The sequence below is a fragment of the Barbus barbus genome (assembly GCF_936440315.1).
Source record: "Barbus barbus genome assembly, chromosome: 9".
Classification (NCBI taxonomy): domain Eukaryota; kingdom Metazoa; phylum Chordata; class Actinopteri; order Cypriniformes; family Cyprinidae; genus Barbus; species Barbus barbus.
Window position 1 is genome coordinate 19,140,123 of NC_136737.1, and position 27,628 is coordinate 19,167,750.

General features: G+C 36.4%; 2 protein-coding genes across 5 annotated transcripts; both read left to right on the top strand.

Annotated features, from left to right (window-relative positions):
* The first annotated feature begins 695 nt into the window (after positions 1–695).
* Positions 696–3,248, top strand: LOC306875216 (uncharacterized protein). Its single transcript, XM_079425682.1, has 2 exons — positions 696–806; positions 2,050–3,248. Exons 1-2 carry the CDS (start codon positions 787–789, stop codon positions 3,116–3,118), a joined length of 1,089 nt encoding a protein of 362 aa, XP_079281808.1. The 5' UTR covers positions 696–786; the 3' UTR covers positions 3,119–3,248.
* A 4,329-nt stretch (positions 3,249–7,577) lies between these two features.
* mfsd6a (major facilitator superfamily domain containing 6a) lies at positions 7,578–18,414 on the top strand. Of its 4 annotated transcripts, XM_079426256.1 has the most exons (9): positions 7,676–7,805; positions 9,400–9,780; positions 9,811–10,388; positions 11,724–12,322; positions 14,328–14,425; positions 15,615–15,776; positions 15,863–15,961; positions 16,597–16,874; positions 18,020–18,414. In XM_079426256.1, exons 2-9 carry the CDS (start codon positions 9,423–9,425, stop codon positions 18,206–18,208), a joined length of 2,361 nt encoding a protein of 786 aa, XP_079282382.1. In that variant the 5' UTR covers positions 7,676–7,805; positions 9,400–9,422; the 3' UTR covers positions 18,209–18,414. The 4 variants fall into 4 exon arrangements, with proteins under 4 accessions (XP_079282384.1, XP_079282383.1, XP_079282382.1 ...); XM_079426258.1 differs by having other exon boundaries at positions 7,578–7,805; positions 9,400–10,388; positions 12,210–12,322; XM_079426257.1 differs by having other exon boundaries at positions 7,627–7,805; positions 9,400–10,388.
* Positions 18,415–27,628: the final 9,214 nt, after the last annotated feature.

A 27,628-nucleotide genomic window follows, 5' to 3' on the forward strand; every position in this document is an offset into this window, starting at 1 on the left:
GACAAAGTGAAGCTTTGGAGATTTTTTGCTCTAATCCCACTTTTCCTATGTGAAGATGGATGGAGAGCTCAACAGGGGGGTTTAAGTTTTATCCCTCTAATAATATCCAAAACATAAAGAGAAACAAGCAGGTTTTAACCTTTGCTCTTTGTTTCATTAAATCTGTCATCTGCCTGTAGATGGATGGGATGTATAGACTGACACTAAAACTGGTGTAAGAAGAAACTGCGCTCATGGCTGAGATGGATGGGATTTTTTCCAATCCTGAGAAAGATTACGAGTCTGATTTTATCATGTATAAAAGACAGATGGAGAATATCCCATAATGCACCATGCTATGAGTATCCAGTGCATTCCGTTATCTCTGCCATATCCTTGTAAACCAGGAAACCCTGCCAATTTTAGGGATATTAAAACCTAAATATTTGCAGGTTCATCCGCTTAAAAAAGTAGTCTGTCTGCTAATTCATTTAATTTTTTTAGCTTATATTTCCTGTCAAACTTATTTATTTTCTTATTTATATTTACATAATTTTGGTCCGTTATCATCGGTATTGAAAATGTAAAATTCACATAATTGTCCTCCCGAAGTGTTGCGGTTTGCACCCCCTCATCATGTCTGTGCCCTCCGCTGCCGGCGTGAAATATTAATCACTTTGCTCTTTCTCTTTTCTCTTCTCTGCCAACAGCTGCCCCTGTACAATAGCATTTCCCTCCCGGCTGCAAACACACAGCGTCTGCTGTACAGACACATGCACACACTCCCCACCTGCGGCTGCTCGTCTGATGACAGACACCACACTCAGGTAAGGCTGTATTTATACTTACTTTTGAGTATGTAAGTTGACCTTAAGTTTTCAGAGCTGATGGGGTTTTTACGATAAGATCTGTGTCGTGACAGGGGATGCGAGGTACGATAGGTATCACAATATGATACATGATTGAAAAGGTACCCGATGTGGTAAAGTGTGGATCTTTTTGTAGACATTGTGTGTGTTGCAAACAAACGATTCATGTTTATTTATATGTATATGTTCTTAGAAAAGAAATTGTGACTGGTTACGTAACTTGTGATTATACATTCCTATATATTTTAACCTGAAGTATAATTTTTGATCAAATAAACATGTATAAACAAGTTTAAAGATCATTTAGTAAAGTTTATTCATGAACTAAACCACCCTTGACCTGTAATTGTATATCAGGCTTTGAACATCCGTTTGCTCACTTGTATGCAATCATCAAGTGCAGCTAAACATGTAGCTGTCTTGTTTGTACTCTTTGTTTATACAGTATATACTGGAAAACAGTGTGTAAAAGCTCCATAAAACCAAGCTGGAGCCACAATTCAATCTTATAATGATCTAACGGAAGCAGATATCCCAGTCCACCATTCTTGTATTCTTTTAATTGTAACATATTCATCTATATATATATATATATATATATATATATATATATATATACTGTATATATATTCATTATACAATTACAGAACTTTTTAGAGTTATTATGCCAAAAATGTTATACATACTGTTATATTTAATTATATAAATTAAGATTATTATTTGCATTATATTTCATTTATATTTTATTATTTTGCAATATATTATATAATAGTATTGTATATTATGTTATTTGATAGATAGATAGATAGATAGATAGATAGATAGATAGATAGATAGATAGATAGATAGATAGATAGATAGATAGATAGATAGATACTATTCTATAATATAATGTATATATACAATTATTTTATTAAACTATATTGTGTGCTTAATATAATTATATCATTATATTTCATTACATAAAATATTATGTCATGTATTACATGACATATAATATTTAATAATACATGTATTATATGCCCCTATTATATGTCATGTACACAAAAACAGCTGTAAAGTAAAAACATGTAAGTAAAAGCTTTGAATAAATTTTAACCATGCACATAAAACCCCAAATTTTTAACCACTTATAAAGAACAGGGATATCTGAAAGCTTAAAGGTTTGAATTTTGCACAAACTTTCTTTATTTCTCCTCAGAACCTCCAGGATGCATCTGTTATTCATGCTTCCCTTGGTGCTCGAGGTCCAGTCCATCTCCATGAGCCACAACATCACCTACGACTGCAGCTGCTACGAGGAGCTCAAAATCACCAACTGCACCAGCAGCAATTTCACACACCTGCCCGCCGCTCTTCCACCCTTCACCGAACAACTGGACCTGTCCCTCAACCACCTGAGTGTCATCCGGCCCCGAGCCTTCCACAGCACACGAAGACTTCGCATCCTGCTCCTGAACGACAACATGATTGCTGTGCTGGCTAACGGAGCGTTCTCTCTTCTGGAAGGACTGTTGAGGTTGGACCTGAGCCGAAACCGAATCTCATTCCTTAGTGAAGGATTTTCGCAGGGTCTCAGTTCCCTTCGAGATCTGTCACTGGCGGAGAACCGATTGACCAGCTTGGACAGCAGTTGTTTTGTCCACTTTGACGCCCTCCAAAGACTCAACCTCAGCCATAATGCTATCGAGACCATCAAGATGAGGGCGTTTGGTTCCATGAGTACCCTACGCCAGCTACAACTCAACTCAAACAATTTAACTGTTCTCAACAATGGCATCTTCTCTATGCTACGAAACCTCGAAGTCTTGAATTTACATCACAACCAGATACACTACTTGGACGTCGGCGTGCTTTCGCCATTGACCAGTCTCGCTCTGCTGGACCTCACCAACAACAACCACTCCACGATTCAGTTCAAGACCTTCCTGAGTCTCAACACGTACAGCACTCACATAATGCTCCAAGGAAACCCGTGGAATTGCGACTGCGATCTGCAACGAGTCTTCCGGAAGCTCTGTAACGTCAAGCGCCTCTTCCTGGACGACTACGACAACCTCACTTGCGTGAATTTGGACGAAAGTCACAGGAACTACACGATGAAAGAGGAGTTCTGCGTTGCAGAGATGGTTACTGTCCTGGTCATCACCATCACGGTGGTTATCACTGTTGTGGCTGCCATCGTCATGGCGGAGAAGAAAAGGAAAAAAAAGAACAAAGAAAAGCATTGGACGGAAGTCGGCGAGTTGTCATGCGCATCGCAAGACTGAACCAATGCAAATAATGTAAAAAGGAACATTAATCTTGCATTATACTTGTATGGTATTATGCTTTAGGTTGTCAAATTCAGGGTTTCTGCAAATTTCACAAAGCTAAATTTTTAAGACCAAGTTAAAAAATGTAAGGAATAAATTGAATGGAACACAATACGTCGACATGGTTTCTAAATGTAAATATCTTGGTATTCATAATACTTCAAAGTATAGAAATACAATTTCTGTCTATCTGTCTTTCTGTCTAACAGACCTCCATTGCTTTTAATTTCTATTTGTTGTTTCATATTTCAGTAGTTCTGCTCCCAACCAATAGAATATGGAAATAACTTTTACTGTACCTTCTGATCACACTGCAAAAAATGTTCTTTGTCAATCATTTGGTCTTGTTTTCCAGTCTTTAATGAATAAATATTTACTTGAGATGCAAAATTACCAAAAATTACTGAGAAGTTGATCGAAATGAAGTGAGTTGTCATTAGCAGATATTTGTCATTGGCAGCTTTCCATAGCCCATTGACAGATGTTTCTTATTATTTCATGCACAAACTTTTTTTTTTTCAGTTTCTCAGAAAACAAGACTTATTGTGTTCAATTTGCATCTCAAGTAAATTAAGGATATTTCAATATTTGTATTGAAAAAAACACTCCGAAATATATTCTTTTTATTTTAATTATTTATTTATTGCAGTGTATGCAACATTTAAGGCCACTGACTTTATGAATTTAGGCCTTAATTTGCAGAAGGGCAAGTTAAGACTCAAGAACTGCAGAAACGGCATCAAATATACAATGTACAATAATTTGATAAAATTTCATGGTGGCTGGTTCTTTATGTGAACCAGAAATGATGGAAGGTCTAAAATGTTTATTCCAAGTATGACTTAAATACAGAATGAGTAATAAAAAAAATGTAATAAAGAAATCTGTATATTTATATGTATTTATATTATATATATTTATGTATATACAGTATAATTATTATTATATCTTTATTTAACTGTATTATTTAATCACTTAAACTGGTGGCAGGAAATAAAATATCTCTGAAGATTGTGTTGTCATGTGTAGCCTACACACACATGCTCACTTGTAATAAACGTAAAGGTTCTGCATAGAAACGGTTCAAATGCAAACCAATACACCATATATGTTGAAATGAATATTAATACACAATACAAAACGAGTTTACACAAGATGGCTATAAAAAGCTATTTTTTGTGTGTTTGTGTAAGAAAAGAAACAGTGGACACTGTTATAATTTCAAATTATTTTAAATTTCATAATTATCTGGATTATAATATAGAATATAAAATGATGGAAAGCAAGAGCAAATATATTTAAATTCAATCACATTACACTCTAAAGCAAACAATATATTAAGACTAAAATATGTTTCACACATAAGCACAGTAAAGATTATTTTATAATTTTTTTAAATTATATATTTTTTTTAATGGAAATGTATATATAGAAAGTGCATATTTATATAAAAAGAGCAAGTCAGGGCTCCTCTTGCAGTTTTTCTTCTACTTGTTTAGAGTGGGTAAATTCAGGTTTCTGGGACATGTTTTCCAGTCACCTCATTGGAAAAAAAAAGCCTGATATTACCTGAATACACCCTATGCACTTCTGAGGAGATCTCGCACATATATAAATATGCACTTTCTTATGCACTACTCTTCAAGTGCACATTTACGTGCTGAGCAATATTCTCCTTCAGCTCTCTCAGACGGCCCAGCCTCACTGTCTTCAAACATCTGGCATACTACTGCATGCAAGTCGATCATCACAGGCTTCACTAAATGTATTTCAGTGGTGTGGCTCTGGACCATGTAGTTTTTGGGCTCATCTGGTTCTTCCAGAAGCAGACTTCTTATAGGCCACTTCTTAGGTATATCCAAATACAAGACCCTATATTCACGGGGAGGTACTTTTGGTGGTAACATGTCCCACCACTCCCGCTTCTTTTTGAAAAAGTATTTGAAATTCTTCCATTTAAACAGGCTCTTTTCCCCACACAATCTGACTTGGATTTTAGATTTCTCCCTAGTCTCTTCTCTCCAGTCAGGTTGATAGCCTGGCAGTATGATGAATTCTCTTTGAAGGAAGTTCTCGTGTCTTTTGAACTTCCCATACCACTGTTCAAACTCCTCATGCTTCTCTTTTAACAGTTTTTCCCACATTTTGCTTTTTCTTCACTCTATCAGAAGAAATCGCGGTAGAGGAACTCAAGAACTCCAGAACTTGCCACAAGAGACTCCAGATTTTCGCGGCTTTTATATTCCGAGGGAAAAGTTCTAAAAATGACGTCATCTCGTTGTGACGTCAGAGGGGCGCGCCGACGTCTGAATGAAACATGGATGAGTGAGAAAATCAAAAGCTGAACGTGCTTGATGCTAAAACGAGTTATAAAACGCTATAATCCACAAGAAGCGCGTGCACAGAGAGCAGTTTCTTTCACAGCTTTAATAGTAAATAAACACAAAATTATTGGGGAAAAATGGCTTTTCTGGTGAGTATAGTCAGTTGTGTCTGAAACAGTTGGTAAATAGTGTATCTTGAGAAGTATGCAGTATGCTGCGTACTGTGCATCTTTGAAGATATTTTTCATCTCAGAACTGAATATGGTGATTTTGCATTTGAATGCAGTTTTGTGTGCATCTACATAACTAGATCAGACAGTTCTGGAGAATTACCTCCACACTTGTCCTCCCATGTACAGGCACCGCAGTATGTCTGATCTACTGATGGCTGTGGTTCAGGTCTTGAAGAAGACAGTGAATATCATCAGGAGGAGATGCTCTTCATCCCTCTGATCCAGAAGAAACAGGATGGGGTTTGGCTGACTTGAAAGCCCTGGCAGATGTGCTGGTGCAGGAAGTTCTCATTTCTTTTGAACCTCCCCGAATAGGTAAAAACTCACAATTGTGAGGAAAAAATTGCATATTCAGAATAACAATACTGACTTTATTTCTCATAATTGCGAGTTTATATCCTGCTATGGACCCTTTGCAGGTTATTTTTTGGTATAAAACAAAGTCTCAGCTTTCAAATTTTGTCTTTTTTTTTTTTCGTTTAAAGAAATTTAAACAGTAAATATCGTTTATCGTGGTTCTTTGATGTGTCATGACGGATCGCAGTAGCACCTCAAGCGGCACATGAACGAATGATCTTTTCCTGTTTATTATAGCACAAGATAAACATGAACATTAGAAGATATCTTGTGTAAACTGTAGAAAGATGTCAATACACCATTTTTCAAGTTCAGGTCAACCAACGTTAATCTACTCCCCTGTCTGGTTTGTTTGTCAAAATGGCAAATTCTGCATTATGGTTGGTAAGATCGCCTGTCAATCCTGGTGTTTGGGCAATTCTGAGAAAAAAAGTAACAATTACTTTTTTTTTCTTTTTTTTTTTTTTTTCGATGGCGGAAACGGACTTCCATATAATATAATCATAAAACCATATAATCTTATTATGAACTCTTTTTGAAGGAAATTCTCATTTCTTTGGAGCCTTTTCCACCTTGAAGTGTTCGCTCAGAAGAAATCATTGTAGAGGAACTCAAGAACTTCAAAGCTTGCCACATGAGACTCGAAGATTCCGTGGCTTTATATCCGTGGTCAGTTATACATTGTAGAAAGGTCTAACTTGTAGTAAGCCATAAATATTACTTACAGAATGTCTGTATATGATGTGAAATGTGATGTTGTGAACCTAATATGTAAATACAAGTTGCTGTCTCAGAATGAGCATCTTTTAACATTACAGTGTGTGAAAGTAGGCCTATATGTAAATACTATGCGGGCAGTACAATGTACATTGTAAAATACTATTAAAATAGTATGTAGTGTATCCCTTGACACAGTTCTGATTCATTGACAAAGGAAAGAGTGAATAAATAAGCTTTTCAGATATCATCAGTTTCAGTTTAATTTCAAACCAAAACAAGACGTTCAATACGGGTGAACTGGTTTTCAGGCAATGGGTCCACTTGTATGTAATGAATTTCAGAGAAGTCATAAAATTCTTAGCTTGGAGCTGAAGGGAGAATGCAGTCTAGCAGGTAACTGAGCTTAATGCACAATTGGAAATTTATTCATTTAAAAAGGATGTAAATAAACCCAACTTGTCACTTTCTATAAAGGTGCTTAGGGTGGGGTAAATGATAAGCCTATTCATGATTTAATTTGCAACAGAGTGAATTTTTTTTAATAGCATTATAATCTGTAATAACGTTTGTTAATGTTAATTTTAAGCAACCAAACAACTGCACATACATCGTTAACTGACGTGTGTTATATGAAATAATATTTAAGAGCCTTTCTTTCCCGTTTCTGTAATATTCAAGTAACAAGCCCTCGCTATTGGATCGATATCCAGGAACGTCAGGGCGTTACTTTTCAAAAGCCACACCTTCGCCAGAAGAAACCGAGCTAGCAACGTCAGCACCTAATTAATATTCATGAGGTAAGTCCTAAGTCTGTTTGTGACCAGGTGAACGCTGGATTCTCTCCACCAAGCAACAAAAATTCCTTGACAAGGCATCAAATAAGGGAGAAAGTATCTGTTTATACTGGCAGAAAGGCTAGTAGACAAACGTTCATTGGAAATGGAAGAAAATCTACTACTTCATCGAAACACATCTGTTTCAAAGTAACCGACTCACCTGAAACTACAGGTAAATACACAATGACTGTTTTCATATAACATACCTACGCCTTTCTACTGTAAATATACAGTGACTTGCACAGCATTTGCTTGATCTGAACTTTTCTTCTCCATTTCCTGCATTTCTTGAATATAAGACGGCTTTTGTAGCCCATCTTCCTGTTTTAGTCGCATAAGTTCTCATAAGAAACAGAACAAAGTGGGTTTTAGAAAGAGCTAAAAGACTTTGCCGAAAAAATATGCGGTTTATCTTTTATTAAATGACATCACAATAAAGGAAGCGCTGATACTTCCGTAAATGTAGGACAGGCGCGCCATAAACCTTCATTACATCATTCCCTGCGTCCCAATGTGCATACCATCCACATATCTGCCCTAAATAGCATTGAAAATAACTAATAACACACAGAATTTAGGATGTATGCACATTGGGACATGTTTGATGGTGGATACGGCACACCATACACTGCACGGCTAACTTTTTTATGTGAACTTGGAGCGCAAAAGCAGTTATGGGGATATTTGTAGCAATAGCCAACAATACATCTTATGGGTAAAATGATCTAATTTTTCTTTTATGGCAAAAATCATTAGGATATTAAGTAAAGATCATGTTGCATAAAGATATTTTGTAAATTTTCTGTAGTAAATTTTTGATTAATGATATGCATTGCTATGAACTTAATTTGGACAACTTTAAAGGCGATTTTCTCAATATGTAGATGTTTTTGCATCCTCAGATTCCAGATTTTCAAATAGTTGTATTTCAGCCAAATATGGTCCTATCCTAACACACCATACATCACTGAAAAGCTTATTTAATTTGACGTATAAATCTCAATTTAAAAAAATTGACCCTATGACTGGTTTTGTGGTCCATGGTTACTCTCTCACACACACACGCATGCATGCATGTATATATTTAAGAAAAATTGTATGTTTATATATTTAATATATTTATATATAATATAAAATATAATAATATAAATAAATAAATGTATACATATATACTGTGTGTGTATTTTTTATATACATAATAAATATACACAGTACACATACATATGTAAACAAAAACTTTTATTTTGGATGTGATTAATCGTTTGACAGCACTATGTGTGTGTTTATATGTATTTGTGAAACTGATCAGCATGCACAAGTAAACATTTCATATAGTAGTATGCAACATATTGTCACATGACTGTCACATTATCATTTTGGAAATAAATAGTTATTTTGCCAGCAGTAGTAAGTCATCTGGGTATTCAAAACATACGTAACATTTATATACTGTGGATAGTATACTTGTACTGTAGTAATAGTAAGAACAGAATTTAGTATGTTATACTTGACAACAGTTAATATATGAGTTTTTAATGACATTGGCTGTGAAGTTTCTATTATTATGTTTTCTGTATAGTTCAAAATGTTCTAAATTTGTTAAAGCTCTATAAAGATCTGTATTTTGTTTTTCAACTTAATTTTTAGTCTTTCAAAATCAACCTGAAATCAAAATTGACCCTTATGTACATATGTTCCTGGTCATACTGTATGCAGTTTTTAACACATGCTCAACATTTATATATGATCTTTAACTCAAACTTTAGAAACATCAAGCACCCCAGCAAAGATGGCTGATGACCGTGTAGCCATCTTAACTGACGATGAAGAGGAGCTGAAGAGGAAACACCTCGAACGTTTCGACCGCCTTTCACTTGAGATTCAATCAAATCAACCTTCACAATCCTCTGTGGACAATGTACCTAACGATACAGCACCAACTACATCCCCTCAACGTGACATGAGCTGCTGCGAACGATTGTTCTTACGGATCAACCCCTACCTTCTTGTGTCAAAAGTGTTTTATTTGTTCTTCTATGCTGCATATGGTTCCCTCCATCCCCTTCTTGCTTTGTACTACAAGCAGCTGGGGATGAATCCCACCCAAAGTGGTCTCCTAGTGGGAATCCGTTATTTCATTGAGTTCTGTAGTGCCCCTTTTTGGGGCATTATCGCAGATCGTTTCAGGAAAGGTAAAGCAGTCTTATTGTTCTCAATGTTATGCTGGCTCCTCTTCAATTCTGGGATTGGAATCGTGCAACCAGCAGACATGACGTGTAAAGGAGAGAACCTCCCGACGACCACAGCCATGATACCGACTGTCCCCACTACCACATCTAACGAGACATCCTACCTCAACGCCAGTTCCATCCCGACAACAAACCAGATGAGACGCCGCAGGGATCTGATTGGACACTACCCTTGGCGAACAATCCTTTCCACCATTCAGTCTTCAGGCTACAGCTCTGAACACCGATTCAAACGGGATTCCAACTTCAGTTTCACCGTGGCACCTGATGAATTAGCTAACACAACACAATCTGACCAAAACACCACAAGGCCTGAGCTAAGCACATCCATCTCAGTATCCACCCCCAATGCCACATCTGGCAGCACTACTCAAAGTACTACAACCAAACCAAACCAAACACCTGAATATAACATGGACCAGGTTCACGCCATTTTCTTGCTGATTCTGCTCGTTATCATCATTGGAGAGTTTTTCAGTGCTCCAGCCATTACTATCGTGGATACGGTACGTAACCCTTTTTTCCTCAAATAACCTCAATATTAAGGCAAATCAGATGGTAGAGTCCGTCTTATAGGCCATGAGTCCTAAAACTGCAATTTTTGATTTCTAGAAAAAAAGATTTAAGAATAAGCAGAACTTCGTAATGAATATTAGACAATACTTCCATTGTATTTAAATGTTAGACACAAGACCAAACCATAATCCCATTTCCACCGTCAAGATGCTGGTGTTGGTGCTTGAGCCATTTCCCAATTTGGAACCACTCCCGTGTTTTCACAGCAGAAAAATTGTTCCCATGCTGGACCCTAAAACCGTTCTAATGTCAGTGGACATGGGATTATTTATGGATAAATTAGTAGCACATCTATGGTCCCATGGTCCTATGTTCCCCAGGTTTGGGTATCGTAGAGTCAACTACGATGTTACAATAAAGAAGATTGTAACATTCCATAAATGCCATATAAATCCAGGGAACATAGGAATCTGGGAACATAGGAATGACTGTTACATTATTGTTCAATTCAAAGGAAACTCCATCATGAGAGAGGTTCTTATGGTGTGTGCACACCAAAAGCGAATTTAATTATATGCACAAGTAGATTACATACCAAGTCAATGCAAAGATGCGTTTTTATGCGGGGCGACATGAATGACGCAAATTAGGAGACACAGTTGCTGCAAACACGCAATATTCACCTCAATCGCGTCTTGCACGCAAGTTGAAAATTTTCAGTTCGAGCGGGAAATTCACATAATGTAACATCATGCAAGCCAATCAGTGAAGATCTTATTGACATGTCCCGTTGAATCAGAAAATGAAGGAGAGATTGGGTTTTTATTTGCGTAAGTGATGCGAAAAACATCCCAACCCGATTGTGAATATTCGCTTCACTTTTGGTGAGCACACACCATTAGGTCTTCCGGCACCAATTCCAGTACTATTTCAGTAGAAAAGAGGTGAAGTGAAGTGACATACTGCCAAGTATGGTGACCCATACTCGGAATTCGTGCTCTGCATTTAACCCATCCAACGTGCACACACACACAGCAGTGAACACACACACACACCGTGAACACACACCCGGAGCAGTGGGCAACCGTTTATGCTGCGGCGCCCGGGGAGCAGTTGGGGGTTCGGTGCCTTGCTCAAGGACACCTCAGTCGTGGTATTGAGGGTGGAGAGAGTGCTGGACATTCACTCCCCCCACCTACAATCCCTGCCGGCCCGAGACTCGAAACCGCAACCTTTGGATTACGAGTCCGACTCGCTAACCATTAGGCCACGACTTCCCCTAGGTATTTGTTGAGTCTAAAATAGGTTTATTTGGATCGTTTTAGGTGACACTGCAGTACTTGGGTCCACATCGTGACCGCTACGGCCTCCAGCGAATGTGGGGATCTCTAGGATGGGGTATCGCCATGCTCTGTGTCGGCATCTGGATCGACCACACTAGCACTGACCTTGTCATCGACGGCATGGAATGCTCCAAGGAAAATTACAAGAACTACCATATTGCCTTCATCGTGTTTGGCGTATTAATGGGAATCGCTTTGATTGTTGCTACACAGTTTAAGTTTGATGTTCAGCTCCAAGACAGGAGTGAAGGAACCGAGGTTGGCAACCAGCAGCAAAGCACCCAACCTAGAGGTTCCCCTGGAAGGGAGAACTCCGAAACCCCAACAATCGTCCAAGTCGAGGAGTTCCACTTCTGGGACTTGATGCGACTGCTGTGTGGTGTACAGTACAGCACTGTGTTGTTTGTGGCCTGGTTCATGGGCTTCGGCTATGGCTTTGTTTTCACTTTCCTTTACTGGCATTTACAGGACCTGACAGGAACCACAACACTGTTTGGTGTTTGTTCTGTTCTGAGTCACGTGTCGGAGCTTGCGGCCTATTTCACCAGCCATAAATTCATCGAACTGGTGGGACACATCAGGTGAGATTCTTGTGATTCCTTGTTGGCTTAAGCCCAAAGTATACTTTGTTTTTGTACACAGATGCTAGGGCGTAGCCTTTCAAAGTATACTCGAACGTGGGCGGTCAACACGTGCACTCTAGAAAACTTCATCCATGTCCAGTGTCTGCTCTATTTTTCCCACCTTGTGGAATATCTGATTTCTGCAAAACAAATTCAATGTGTGGTTACAAAAAGCGAGTGGTGTGTGTATTATTCTGATGACGAAATTTGTGCTACGTGCACTGTACGCACTGTACTGTACCTTCACGTATGCATAAAAAGTGAAGTATACTTTGGGCTTTAGGGGAATTAGAATAGTCTCGTTCAGGTCTGAATCTTGGTCTGGTTCTGTTCTGAATCTTGGTCTGGCTCAGTTCTGAATCTTGATTCTGATCTGAATCTATGTCCGGTCCATTTCAGTTCAGCTTTAATTTGGTTTAGTTCAGTTCTATAAAAATATTACTTAATGTAATACAACATTATATAAACTACAATGGTCTACCAGTTGTTGCCTGTAACCATTCAATGGCTGTGATCCAGGTGTAGTATAGTAATAGTGATTCTATTAAGGTGACTACCTAAACATTATTTTAAAGAGTGAAAAGTAGGCATAAAAGTCAAGTTCCCTTAGAAGATTCCTCATTTTGAACAATATGTAAGGTAGCATTAAAGTAAAGTAATAAAAGAGTAAAAAGTAATTATAAAGTAATCCCAGAGATGTTTTTATATGGTTTTTAGGGTATTCGGTATGGTTGCTAGGTGGTTGCTTACTGGCCCAAATCAAAAGAGTCCACCCTCATGTAGATGTTCTGTATTTTTGTTGCTGTTCTTGTTGGTGTATCAGTCTGCTAGCTTAGCCACATGCTAACACCAAATTCTATTGGAATCAACTTCCAGGGTTTCAAATTACTCTTTACTTGGGTTCCATTTCGGAAGTTAGGATTCTACTTTTGAAGGTTGCTGCTTATTTAGGCCTCAAGGCTGCTCACTAGGGTTTAGAACCAAACCGTTACAGTAGTTTATTCTAGTCAAAGGCCAGACCTGTCCAGGTAACCCAAACCATCTCACTGCACCATGTGACTTCAGCTCATTTGGTCCTGACCTTGAATCAGTGAGTCTTTGTGAGTGGCGCTGTCATGCGACTCTGTAGTTCTGCACTGGGATCAGTGAGGCATTGTTTGGTTGAAAGGCCTGGTTCAAAAGCACAAAGGCTTTTTCTGTCAGTGGTGGCATAAGTCCAGAATGCAGTGCACAGCTACAGTGTCCACTGCGTGGCTCCTTTTACAGAGAGAATAGCATTAATGCTCTTTGGTGTTCAAGTTGAGTTTTTTTTTTTTTTACTATAGAGAAAACTATTTGACTGAATGACTGACATGGCAGTATGAACTCATAAGTCATCCCTCATTGACCGGTTTACAACTTCTTGTAAGAGGCAGTTAAAAATTTAAGGCACTTCCTGTTCGACATTTTTATGTTTTATAGACTCATCTTTAAAAGATGATCTGAATAAGCTGTAATGATCTTTGAGATATGACTATGTGGTTAAATCTCATCGTGATTACTTGTTTTACAGCACAGAGGAAGTTAATATAATGAGTCAGTTTTTTTTTTTGTCCAATATTTCCACTTTTAAAATTCACAAAAACCTGTCTGGCTTATTAAAATACAAGGAGGAAAAGTAATTTTATTTTGCATTTGCATAAAAAAAATTTAACTTAGTTAGAACCATTAAATTAGGACCATTAATAATGTTTTTATGTATTACTGCTAGAAAAATGCTATTAATGTGTTATTTATGTTTGTTTATTAATACTTATTAATTAATGCTTTTCAAATTAACAATGAATTAAAAAATATTCTTTAATATATCATTTTTTTTCTTTACATTTAAGGGGGTGAAACATGAGCCTGACATGTTCTTGAGATGTTGTATGAGATTCCTGCATGTATTTTTAATAACTTTGTCTTGTGCTTCTTCTGTCAGAGTTTTGTACATTGGCTTGGCCTGCAACACAGCACGCTACCTGTATATCTCATATCTGAAGAATGCCTGGACTGTGCTGCCAATGGAAGTGCTGCAAGGTATGAATGGCCAGTCATCAAGTTCTCAATCCTAGGAAAAAGCATCTACATTCATTAAAATCTCTAAATGTGATCTGGTGAGACCACATTATGTTTTAAACACCAGTTTTAGTCATCAAAGTAAAGATATGTGTGCAGAACAAAGAAAGGCCAGGGTACATTTCAGGAGAGGAAATCAAGTCAGTTTGACGTTGTCAGGTCCACCGCCCTTTCCAGGGGCAAAACAATCAAGAAGCAAACAAGCATGTAGATGCGTTACGGAGCGAATACCATCCACTCATAGGAATAAAGACCTGGAGCAAGTTTGGTTGCATTCAATACAGACGTTTTCATCTGTTCAATGAAACGTCCATACTGTTACAGACTTGTTATATATATATATATATATATATATATATATATATACTTTGAATTCTAAGCTAAGACATACATTTTCAGGTCATGAGACAGATTTGTGTTTGTGCCCATAAGACTGAATGAATGAATGGCACTTAAAGGAATATTTCAACCAAAATGAGAATTTGTTCACCCTCAGGCCATCCAAGATGTAGATGAGTTTGTTTCTTCATCAGAACAGATTTGAAGAAATGTAGCGTTACATCAGTAGCTCACCAATGAGAGTCCAAACAGCTGTTTGAAAAAAACAAAGTCCATTATTAAGACTTTTTAAACTTCAAATCAATCTTGTATCTATAATATTGCTTTCTCTATTGAAAAAGTTGTCTCTTCTGAATCAGGAGAGACATATGGGCAAATCGAGCACCATTTACAAGCGATAGCAGTTCTAAACAAATATGTTTGTGGCTTTTGATGTGAGAGGACAACAGGGATGGACGTTTTCTGGAGGAAGCGTTATTATGGATTATGTACTTTTTTGGCCTGAAACAACATTAAACTTAAAACACCTTAATTGTGGATTCACTTCACAAGACATTAATTGAACTTGTGCGGTCGTTTGGACTTCTTGTGCATTATTGTGAAGTTTTTATCAGCTGTTTGAACACTCAATCTGACGGCACCCATTCACTGCAGAGGATCTAATTGGTGAGCAAAATTTCTCCAAATCTGTTCCAATGAAACAAACTCATCTACATCTTGGATGGCCTGAGGGTGTGCAAATTAAATTTTTGGGTGAGCTATTAATTTAATCCTTGTATTATGCTGTAAAATAAACACTGTATCTGTGCAGGCATCACACATGCGTCCGTATGGGCAGCGTGTATCTCATATTTGAGCGCAGCTGTACCTCCGCCTCTTCGGACGTCCGCTCAAGGCATCCTGCAGGGTCTCCACCTCGGGCTGGGCAGGGGCTGTGGGGCGATGGTCGGCGGGGTATTTGTCAACTACTTTGGTATGAACAGTGCCTGTTGTTTTTGTAACCACATGACCTTATGAATGCTAGTATGCGTATAACCAAGAGGTCGTCTTGTTTTTCAGGTGCTGCCGAAACATTCAGGGGAATAGGAATGACCTCGCTTGTTATTTTGCTGATCTTTTCATTAATTATGTGCATTACTGGCCAGAATGAGAAAAAAGGTAAGCAACAACATCTTGTATATATTGCTTATTCTTTAAAAATAAGAGCTGAAATGGTTTTGTTCTTGCTGTTGTTGTTTTTTGTTTGTTTTTGTTGTTTTGTGCTTTTATTTTATGTAGGTTTTTTGTTTAATTCAGCTAACTTTTTTCTTTTGTTTTGTTGTCTGTTTTTGTCCTTTTTAGTTTAGTTCAGTTTTTTCATGGTTTTTTTGCCATTTTGTGTATTGAATTTAAGTAAATAAGTAGCTATATAATAGTGTAATTCTAACAAAATATAACTGAATATAAGTACATTTTCAAAAATAATAGCAAAAACCACCGTAAAAAAGGTGCCCTTTCCAAATAGTGCGAAAAAAATCTGACTTTGTTTTGCACAATGTGAGCAAACCAACTAAAATGCCGTCTCCAGTAAGTCCAGCAGTTTAGTGCAGCAGTTCATTTGGATGGTTTGTTCAAATGATTTTCTGATATGTTCTTGTTTCTTGCGAAATGCTAGTTTAGCTTCGAAGCTTCAATAAACTGTTTTAGCCTATTAATAGAGTATTTAAATTACGAAGAGCTTAAACGTACATTTTCAAGTATTTTCATTCACAAATTTGCTTCAGTTTAATGTTTTGTTTTTTTTTACCCCGCAGAGGACAAGATGCTAGCAGAGAACGTTCCTATCCCATCCAGTCCTGTTCCCATAGCGACCATTGACCTGGTTCAGAACACAACAGACACGGCCGCACCTGCTCGACCCGAACCCAAACTTCCAGCTCGGAAAACACGGCACCAGGAGGAGCAGGAGGATCTGAACAAGCCCGCTTGGGTTCCCTCTGGTTCGCCGTTGGTTACAGTCGTTCTACTGTTTTACCAAATCAGAGACATGGTCGTCATAGCAAAGACCCCTGTTGAGGTCCAGCCCCTTCAGGTAGTGCATAGGATCATGGGAAAATAAGAGGAAGATGGTGGTGAATAATATGAATATTGATCCAAATGTTGAGTATTTTCTTTCTCTTGTTCATGCATTCTGTGGCAGAAAGGTGAGAATGTGTAGATTTACTTAAATTATGTTATTAGTTCAATTTCCACCCTCATTTTTATACTTGGATTTTTATAAATTAGTTAAGTTAGAGCACATATGCACTACTAATCAGTTTGGGGTTGGTAAGATTTATTTTATTTTTTTATGTTTTTGAAGTCTCTTCTGCTCAACAAGGCTGCATTTATTAAATTAAAAATACGGGGAAAAAAGTAATGGTGAAATATATTTACAATTTAAAACGACTCTTTTCTTTTTTTACCAGCATCATTACTCCAGTCTCCAGTGTCACATGATCCATCAGAAATCATTCTAATATGCTGATTTGATGCTGAAAACAGTTGTGCTGCTTAATATTTTTTATAGATTTTTTTTTTTCAGGAGACTTTGATGAATAGAAAATTCAAAAGAACAGCATTTATTTGAAATAGAAATCAGTTGTAATGTTAAAATGCCTTTACTGTCATTTTGAGTCCTTACAGAATATGGATTTCTTTTTTATTAAAAAAGCAACTTAGTAAGCCCAAACTGAACAGTAATAAAACAGTATAAAATATAAAACAGGGTGAAAAATATATTTTGTTTGTTTCTTTTTTTCACTCAGTAGGAGAACAAAATGTGACAAAATGAAACGATACTATAATATATTTTTAAGCACCAAACCTCTTTGAAACCAAATAAGAATTTTTGATTGGATGGTTGGTCATATGAGATTCAAATAATAAAAACAATCTTTTTATTGTCTCTGGGGTGAAACATGCTCACACATGCAAGTAAACCACATGAAAGAAAACCTTTTGGATTTTTTTTTTTTTTTTTTTCACACAAACTGTTGTTATCAGGCAAAAAGTTTAGTTACCTAAATTAGTCAGCAACTAAATGAACAGTAATTTCTCAATATAATGAACACATTATGATATTTTGTACTCTGTGTGCCAGACTCTAAAATGCATTTTTGTTTCTAAAATATTATGCATGTTTTTTTTGCCCTAGAAATTATTTTTGGTGAAAAATTTCTCTATTTCTCTAACTAGGACACAGATGAGATTCCCCCAGAATCTCGAAAAGAAGACCAATCACCTCCCATCGTTGGCAATGGCATGCGACAGGAAAGCGCTCTCAGTGGGCTCCAGTCCCAGAAGGACCCCGGGCCCCCAGGGGCCACCTCACAGCTGGAATCCCCAACACGGGACACACAGCCTGTATTACAAGCAAACAGCTGATGGCACAAATTGACTCTGTAACCCGAGGGTATTTTCTCTTCACATAGTGATTTTGTTTTGGTTGTGAAGAGTTTGTATGAACTTTATGGGAAAATACAAGGAAGAAGAACTTACTTTTCTGTATAAGTAGCCTTTGTAAGATTTTTAACTTATTTCCAGGTGTTTTGCACATCCAATAAATAAAGCCTGGCAGGTTTTAAACTGTAAAGTGTTCCTGTTTTTACTTTCTTCGACCTGTAGACGGCAGCAGTGCCTGGGCATTATGCCCATTTACAATTGAGTTTTATGAGGACTGAAAGAATTGCAAATATCTTCCTTTTGAACACTTTGTGAATTTAAAAAGGTGAAACCTCATTAATTACACTTGCTAATGTCAACGTCATTGCGTTGAATATCAGGAACATTGGCTTTCATCTATGACTTTAGATGAAGGTGTAAAAGAGATTTTTACAAGGGGATTTCTCGTGTTTTTATTTTTGCATGTGTCACCGAGCACCTTTCTCATCATTAAAGATGCCAGCTGTAGATCATCATCTAGTCCGCTTGACCTAGTCAATGATTAGCCAACATTGGAGGGCAGACATCTCTTGTTCTCATGGAAACCAGACCATAATGCTTTGCTTGCTTGCTCTGTACAGTGGCTTCTTGGTAATAATCAGACTTGAATTACCTGCTATAATGTTTGCTAAACATATACAAGAATTTATTATTATTATTATTCCCAGAATTCACTTCCTTCTGCAGAATCAAACGCTTTATTTGCAGCACACACCCACTCACAGCACAGATTTCATCTCCGGCGGGATTAGCTGTCACTAACGCAATATGCCCTGCAACAATGCTTTGCCAAGTGTCAGAAATCAGTTCAATGCAATTTATGATATCAATGTTTGTATGAGACAAAAAAAAAATAATAGTGACAACAAAATACTTGTATCTAATCTGAAGCGGCAGTGATAGTTTTGGTTTCATTTAGTGTTTGTATGTTTTTTGTCCAGTTCAGTTCTGTTTGTCTTATGTTTTTGTTTGTTTTTTCCCCATCCTGTTTAGTTCAGTTCTTTTTTCTTTTTTTTTCCATTTTGTTAGTTTTAATTCTGGATTTGTGTTTAACTTTATTTTTAGTATTTTGTCATTTTAGTTGTTTTTTTGTTTTGTTTTGTTTTATTTTGGGGGGGGGGGGGTTATCATGTTTAAATTTGTAATGTTCTTTTTGTTTAGTTTGGTACAGTTTTGTTCCTCTATTTATTTTTGTCTTTTTTGTTCAGTTTAGTTTTATTGGTTAACAACTGTATTTCATGGTATAGATTTGTTTCTTTAGTGTGTTGTTTTGTCATTTTAGCTTTTTTTTTCTTGTTTTGGGATTGATTTGTTTATTGTCCTTTTTGTTTAGTTTGGTAGTTTCGGTTGGGGTTTTTTCTCTTTCATTTTGTTTGTTTGCCTTTTTGTTTAGTTTAGCTTTATTTAGTCTCATGTTGTTTTGTGTTTTTAGTTTCTATTGTTGTTCAGTTTTGTTTGTTTTTTGTTTGTTTGGTTTTAATGTTGGGTTTTTGTTTAACTTTGTTTTATTTCATGTTGGTTCATAGTTTGTTTGTTTTTTGCTGATGTTATTTGGTTCTTCATAACAGTACAGTTTAAATATTGTTCATGCCCACACTAGCATTAGAATTACATTAATTGTGGGATCCAGGAAATAATCCCAAATAGCCTCTTTTTAATAATTTAAAAAATTCTTCTACACTAATGGCTCTTTGGAAATTAATAACATAATTATTGTGGACATGGAGTCAATCTGACAAACGTTAGGTTGTTTGGTTTGGTTCGCAAGGGCTGAGTCATGCACTGAGAAAGGGTTGTGGAGCGATTCCAGGTGACTACAGCTGGTCTTTGACATATATTAACGTAGACAGCTGCCACGCTCACACACCAGAAACACTGCCTGATTCAGTTTCACATGCAGATAAACTTTGGGTGGAAATAGTATTATCCAAGAGCCTTTAGTGGTTATTCTCTGGCTGCTTTTACCTACTAAATGTTTTATTTTGGTAGGGGTTTTTTTGTTTTTGTTTAGATGTTTCATGTTTGTTTTGCTCAATTTTTTGGCTTGTTATAGTTTTTGTGTAAAAAAACAATGCTATGGTATTACCATGTTCTTTGGACATTTGCAATTGTAATACCACACTTTTTCATGTAGTAATGCCACCGTATTATTTTAAGATACTTCGGGCCACTACGTAAATCCATTTGTGCTAAATCTGCGACAATGTTAGCAATCATTTTTCTAAAATTAATTATTTGGTGATACTTTCTCTAATGCCAATTTATAGATCAGAGAACATTTAAAACAAATGAAAGATAAACTATCAATTAACCAAAAACTTTTCATACTTTTTTACTCCAATACAAGTTAGATCCATCAAGTTTTGTCGGGTCACTTTTTTCCTTAACCACGTCTTACAGACATTTTATCACCATTTTCTCTGAAAAAGATCTGCAGGTTTCTAACCCCAGTTGAGATTGTGCTGATCCAGAGAATAGTGTGGCATTTTGTGTGAAAATTTCTGTGGCCCTTAAACACTTCCCACACGGCAGCTGAGTGTGGGCAGTCAACGGCTATTCTGAAATTCCGAAAGCGAAGATCCAGCCAGAGGAAAGGGATTATTGGGGAAATAAAAATGAAGTCCTTTTGAAGGGTATTAAAAAGCAGGCAAACGCGTTCATGAGGGGTTGCTAAAATGGCCATCCTAAACTCTGACTTCCGTAAAAAGTGATATGCCAAGTAAAACAACTAAAGGCTGTGTAAACATGATACAATTACAGTGAAATGCACTGAATAGGTGGAGGTCACAAAAGATGTCATAAACAGATGCTGGTTTATAAGAAATTGCGAATTTGATATGCACACCGAGCTGGAATACAAGAAAAGTGAGTCACGCTCAGTGGTGTGTGAAAGGCGAATGGATCTACTGAGACTGTAGATATTGTTTGAATCATTATTGAGCTGGAGACTCGCTTTAGTCAAACTGCTCATTGAGATGAGTTCGTTGAGTTTTTATTATGTTTTGCTGTGGGTTGTGGTTGATGTTTAAACACCAAATTCAGGAAAAGGTATCTGCAGAGATGCTTTCAGTTTGTTTTGAGCTATTCTGTGTTGAATCATGTTGAATTTATGGCTTATTTTCTCGTCTTGATTAATTGAGTCAGGATTTCCTCAAGTTTGGTGGGCGGAGTTGTGGGTGGGGCCATTTCTCATGGGCCTCATTTCTCAAAGCTGAAGGGCCAAACATCAAAGCCTCCAAATGATAATCACCACGCCTGATGTGTTTACTGCATTTCAAAGGGGCGATTGAGTTTATTATCTTCATTATCAATTATGTTGCTCTTGTCTAATGAGTCTTTTGTTTGTCAGATCTCTGAATTTCCATTGTTCCTTTCTCGGTTCTTTGTTCGTGAAGAAATGTCACATTATTCACGTTGCACGCAGAAGCTTTCATGTCGAGATAAAGCCTTTGAAATGTCAAAACCATGGCAGGTAAAGTGTCCTGATGTTTTTCAAGTGATTAATTCACTATGTTAGTCTTAAAGGGGGATTAGAGGTGACAACAAGATTAATCCAGACATCTACATTTCCTGAAAAAAAGTCCTATGTACTTAATACGGCAGAAATTATTATTTATTAACACATCCTAAAGTGTGTTTTTTTTTTTAAATGTTCCACTAACATTGCAGTTTGATCTTGTGCTGTTTTCATAGTTATTCCAACGATTTGAAGGATGTTACAAAAAAATTGCCAGACAGGTATTTTCACGTATTCAAAATGTTATGTTTGTGTGTGTGTGGATGACACAGAAATGTTAAAATACTGTGCTGCAACATAACTGCAACCAAAATGCAACATTGTGAGTATTGTGGGTTGTTGCAATGTACTGTAGTTGGCATGTTGCTATGAAGTCGTGAAAGGTTGTGCCGTCCTTTTTGTTCTATGTGCTTAATACATAAATCTTATTTCTAATATAATAAATATGCTTCTTCAGAATGCCAAAGAAACATTGTCGTGATAACACATCCTTGACACGTTTCATTTTTATATGCACTTTACATTTAAAAACCTGAACCAAATGTTCCACACACATTGCAATTTAGTTTTCATAATAAAAATGTTAACCAATATTTTGGCAGCTACTTAAAGAAACTTACCAAGGAGGTATTCGAACATTCCCAAACGTTTAATTTTGGCTGTATAAATGTTTGTACGACTAAAATGTAATGTTTCGAAGTTGCATTATGTATGGTACCGATCATTTTCTGGTAATCAAAATATGTAAAATTTTAATCGTGTTTTTGAGTTGTTCTTTAAAACTAAAACGATCCTCGTTTACACTGGCGTTTTCACTGCGTTTCAGAAATGATCTCCGTCTACACTACTGTAAACGATAGGCGTAACTGTAGCAAATTCGCAGTAGCGATTCGTCGGGAACACGAGTCTGCGCAGTAGTGACCATGAGGTTGAGAACCAATCAAAACCACACAATCAGGATGCCACGCCCCGTTTTTATAGCATCAAATAAGTACTTAAAAGCAAACTTATTAAAAACAAGCACTTGAACATATATATCCGTGTGATAAGAACTACCTAAAATAATGGAAACCATCTCTGGGAAAAATTATTGTAAATATAATTTGAATTTTAGTTTGGCTCAAGTCCCATTCGTTCGCAGGCAGAGGAGTTTATGACCTATACTGCAGCCAGCCACCAGATGGTGATTTAAATGTTTTGGCTTCACTTTTTAGGACATGTGTGGCATATGGTTTCTAAGTAGTTTTTAGCACATTGCTATGTAGTTGCTAAGGTGTTTTGAGTGGTTTTTAGCGCATTGATATTTAGCTGCTAGGGTTTTAGGTGTTTAACAACTGGCCCAAGTCTTTAGGATATTGTCACTTCTAGACATGGCTTGAGTCACTCCTTCAATGAAATCTATGGGATTTGTCCACTTTGTTTTGTCTGCATGTGAAAATCATCAACTCACTGAGGGATGAGTTGGTTTAATACACAGCATGAGTGATTTTGTGAGTGATGGGGCGATATATAAAATAGGTGGGCATTATTGTGACGTTGACAGTTCAGCGAGGCTAGCATCTCTCTCTCTCTCTCTGTCTGTCACTCTCGCCCACACGCTCTCCCCCGGTTGGTTTTGATCAGGCACTGAAGGTCAGTAGAGGTATTCTTGCATTATACCAGACATAAGGAGGCAAATCTGAGTGTGTGTGTGTTGACTTTGGTGCGTCTGCATGTAAATTGTTGTCACATAATCCATGGTTAAAGCTCCAGGCAGTAATCCATTTCACACTTTGGGTTATTTTGTGGCATCCACAATCTTAAAACACGCCAACGGCACACCACCTAATCCTGCCAAATAAAGACACGCTATATAGGATCCACGCACTGCAGAAACGCTGACATCGCCATGGTAATCTGACACACGTCACTGCTTATGTTTATATGTTTTGTTTTTTTGAGTACAGACAGTATCTCAGTTCTTATAAAGGCCCATACAGGTCAAAACTGTATAAATAGGTCTGGTCCTGGATGCTAAAGTTATTAGTTGAATATGTTACCTGTTACATGTTGACCTTAACTCCTGTTTTTCCGTCATGACAGTAGATGTCCAGTAGATATGGCAACGCTAAATGTGCAACATATACTTGTATTGTATTATGAATTGAGAAGTGTAAAGCTATTTCAAGGGACAATAGCTTAATAAATATGGAGAGCTGAATACAGTTTGGCCAAATAACTTTGAAATAAACAAAGGCATGCAAATCAAATTTAAAAGGGGACCTATTTTGCAAAAATCACTTGTATAAGCTGTTTGAACACAGTTGTGTGGCTGCAGTGTGTGATCAACCAGCCTATAATGGTACAAATCCACCCACTAATTTTTTTTATAATCAGAAATAAATCATAAACCGTATCTCATAACAAGCGATTCCAGATTCTCCCTATATGTACACGTCATCATAGGGAAAACGTCCTGCCCATTTGTGACATTCTCTGCCTTATTAGCATAAACACAGCCCTGAGTGAGAAGCGGCAGTCCGCCATTAATGTTTTCTTGCTGTAGCTGCTGGAGATACAATGTCAGCGCCAAAGAGGCATTAAGTGTTGTGTTTTGAGATGCAGCAATGAACATAAGAGTCTCCATAGACTCCCTCCATCTGAGCTGCTGAGGACAGTGTGGTTACAATTCATTTTCGAAGGAAATGTTCCAGAAGAAAATCGGTAAATCGGTATGCTTAGGGATTAATACCAGCGATTTCGTGTGCGAAAGTCAGCTCCAGACAAAGTATCACACGTTTGTTTTCCAAATTGCCTTTCTGAAAGAGCTTCTTGGCACTCTGTAAGGCTAATGTTGCTAAAGCTATGGCTGTTTTCACTGATGCTGCCTTCACGTGCTACCGGAATGATCGTAAATACGAATGTGGTAGTTAAAAATTGCATATGAGAGCAATGTGAAGCTGACTGCTTGAAATTGTCGAGCTCATTATCACAAGTGGGACTAATAAACTTTGTTGACCAACCATGAGACCAGCTATGTCATTATTTTTATCACGCCGTGCTCCCCATCTGTGTAATTCATAAACGCGTATTTATTATACACAGTACAATCAGATTACTGACTTTAAAACAGAGCACGTTTTCTGTAAAGATAACAGTCTTGCACTAATAGTGGAATGTTTATTTGCAAAGACTAGCACGGAGCATGAGCTCTTGAAGCTCCACCCACTTCTGAAAGGGGGATGGGAGCACCAGCTCATTTGCATTTAAAGGGACAAACACAAAAACAGCACATTTTGGCTCATAACCTAAAAGTGGCAACTTTAGCAAGCTATAAAAAATGATGTGTGGGGTATTTTGAGCTAAAACTTCACATACACACTCTGGGGGCATTAAAGACTTATTTACATCTTGTTAAAAGGGGCATAATAGGTCCCCTTTAAGTAACACTAAATGTATTTCTGCTAATATTTTACAAATTAGAATCCATTACTGATTCTAAAATAAAAGTTTTGAAAATAAAATTGTAAATGTTTTTAAAATAGAAATATGTATATAAATAATTATACTTACATCATATACATTATTATTTAGTTATTTGTTATTTTCTAATGTAAACACACGTTGTAATATGTAAAAATTCACATATATATCATTATATTAATTTACTATATATAAACTCGTTACAATATACAATTTGTAAATATTATATATATATATATATATATATATATATATACACGTGTGATGGTGTGTATATACACACATATTACGTAAAATATTTTACTAAATTTAGACACATTACAATATGCAATATGTAAATATACATGTATATAATATTTACATATTGCATATTGTAGCTTCAAACCCTTTCTGATTAATAGCGAATTACCTTTTTGTTCATTCCAGCCATGAAACCCATCACTGCATTATTGTTTGACTCTCTCAGACAAGTTCACCAAAGCATCATAGACAGAACTGTCTTCTGCATGTTAAAACTAGAGTCAATTAATTAAATCTGAATGTGAGCGTGAAGTTGCATGCCGAAGAAGGAAGAGAGAGGATTTTCTGAGTAACTGTCAGCTTAACCATTAAAAACCGCAAACCTACGCATACCCTGTCAACAGCCCTACCCTGCAATGACAACACCCACTCTGAGCAGGGGGCCCCTAAACACACACACACCAGGATGTGTTTGTACGTCACAAAGTATCTGTATATGTGTATGTGCACATATACGTGGGCGGCCAAGTGTGTGTGGGTGTGTTTGAGTAGGAAGACACGCTTGACTCGCATAGGCAGAGCAAATTAAAGGAATCTTAGTTTTTTTTTTCATCATAACCCCCCTTTTTGTCTCTGGCTCCCTCTCTTTATCCTTAAGTTTCTCAGGTTTACAGTAAAGGTCACCTATTTCCAGATACAAAAGGAACAAGATCATGTATGGTGTACATATACATCGTCTTGTACTGGCACGTTATGTGCATGTGTATGTTGTCATCATTTTTATCCTGTTTAATATGACAAATACCAATTTTTTTGCATTTTTAAATGCTTTTTTTCCACAAACATTTTTAACACATATTTTGCAATGTTTTTAAAACTTTTCATCTAAATGTAAATTTAAGTTGTTTAAGGTATGTGCATGTACCTACAGTATATTTATACATTTACATATGTGTATGTTGTCTTCATTTTTGTATTACAAATAGCAAAAAAATTAAATTTTCAAAAGCACTTTTTCCACAGCATTAAAGACAATGTTGTTCAGATTGATAAGTTGTGCCATTTGTTCATAAATGAAGACAATTTTCTTTTTTCAAAACACTGAAGAAACTTTATGCCATGTGTTAATGTATCATTTGCAATGTTTTTAAAATGTTTCATCTAAATGTATTTTATGTTTAAGTATGTACATATTGTCTTAAAAAAATTTTTTGTCATTTTTCAAATGCGCTTTTTCACAAATGCTATATCATTTTTAACATCCTTTGCAATGTATTTAGAACATTTTATCTAAATGTACATTTTACGTTTAGGTATGTACATATTGTCATTATTTTTCAGATATGACAAAAAAAATTGTAGTCATTTTTCAAATGCGTTTTTTTTTCACAACATTGAAGAAACGTTATGCCATTCCTTAATGCATGCTTTGAAAAGTTTTTACAATTTTTCATCTACATTTTACATGTACATTTTACATTTAGATGCGTACATATTTTTGTGATGCAACAGAAAATATATTTGAAGTCATTTTTCAAATACGCTTGTTTCGCAATGCTTAAAATGCCATTTGTTTACACATCCTTTGTAACATTTTTAGAACGTTTTATCTAAGTGTGCATATATATGTTGTCTTTATTTGTTAGATTTATTTATTAGATACAGCAAAAAAAAAATTCATTTTTCAAATGCGTTTTTTCGCATTGTTGAAGCAACTTTGTGCCATTTGTTAATGCATGCTTTACAACATTTTTAAAATATTTCATCTGAATGTACATTTTACGTTATTTAAGGTATGTAAATATTTTCTGAATTTTTGTAATACAACAGAAAAAAAATATTTTTCAAATGCACTTTTTTCGCAGTGTTCAAGAAACATTTTACCATCCTTTGCAGCATTTTTAAAACGTTCCATCTAAATGATCACTTCATGTTCTATTAAAGACATTCTACAAATGTCATAGGCATATATATATATATATATATATATACACACACACACACACACACACACACACACACATCCTTTGCAACATTTTTTAAATGTTTCAAGCAAAACATTCCACAAATGTTATCTCTATGAATGAAAATACAAATATTCATTGTTTACAAGAGCAAGAGAGACACTGTGATAGCAAAATACA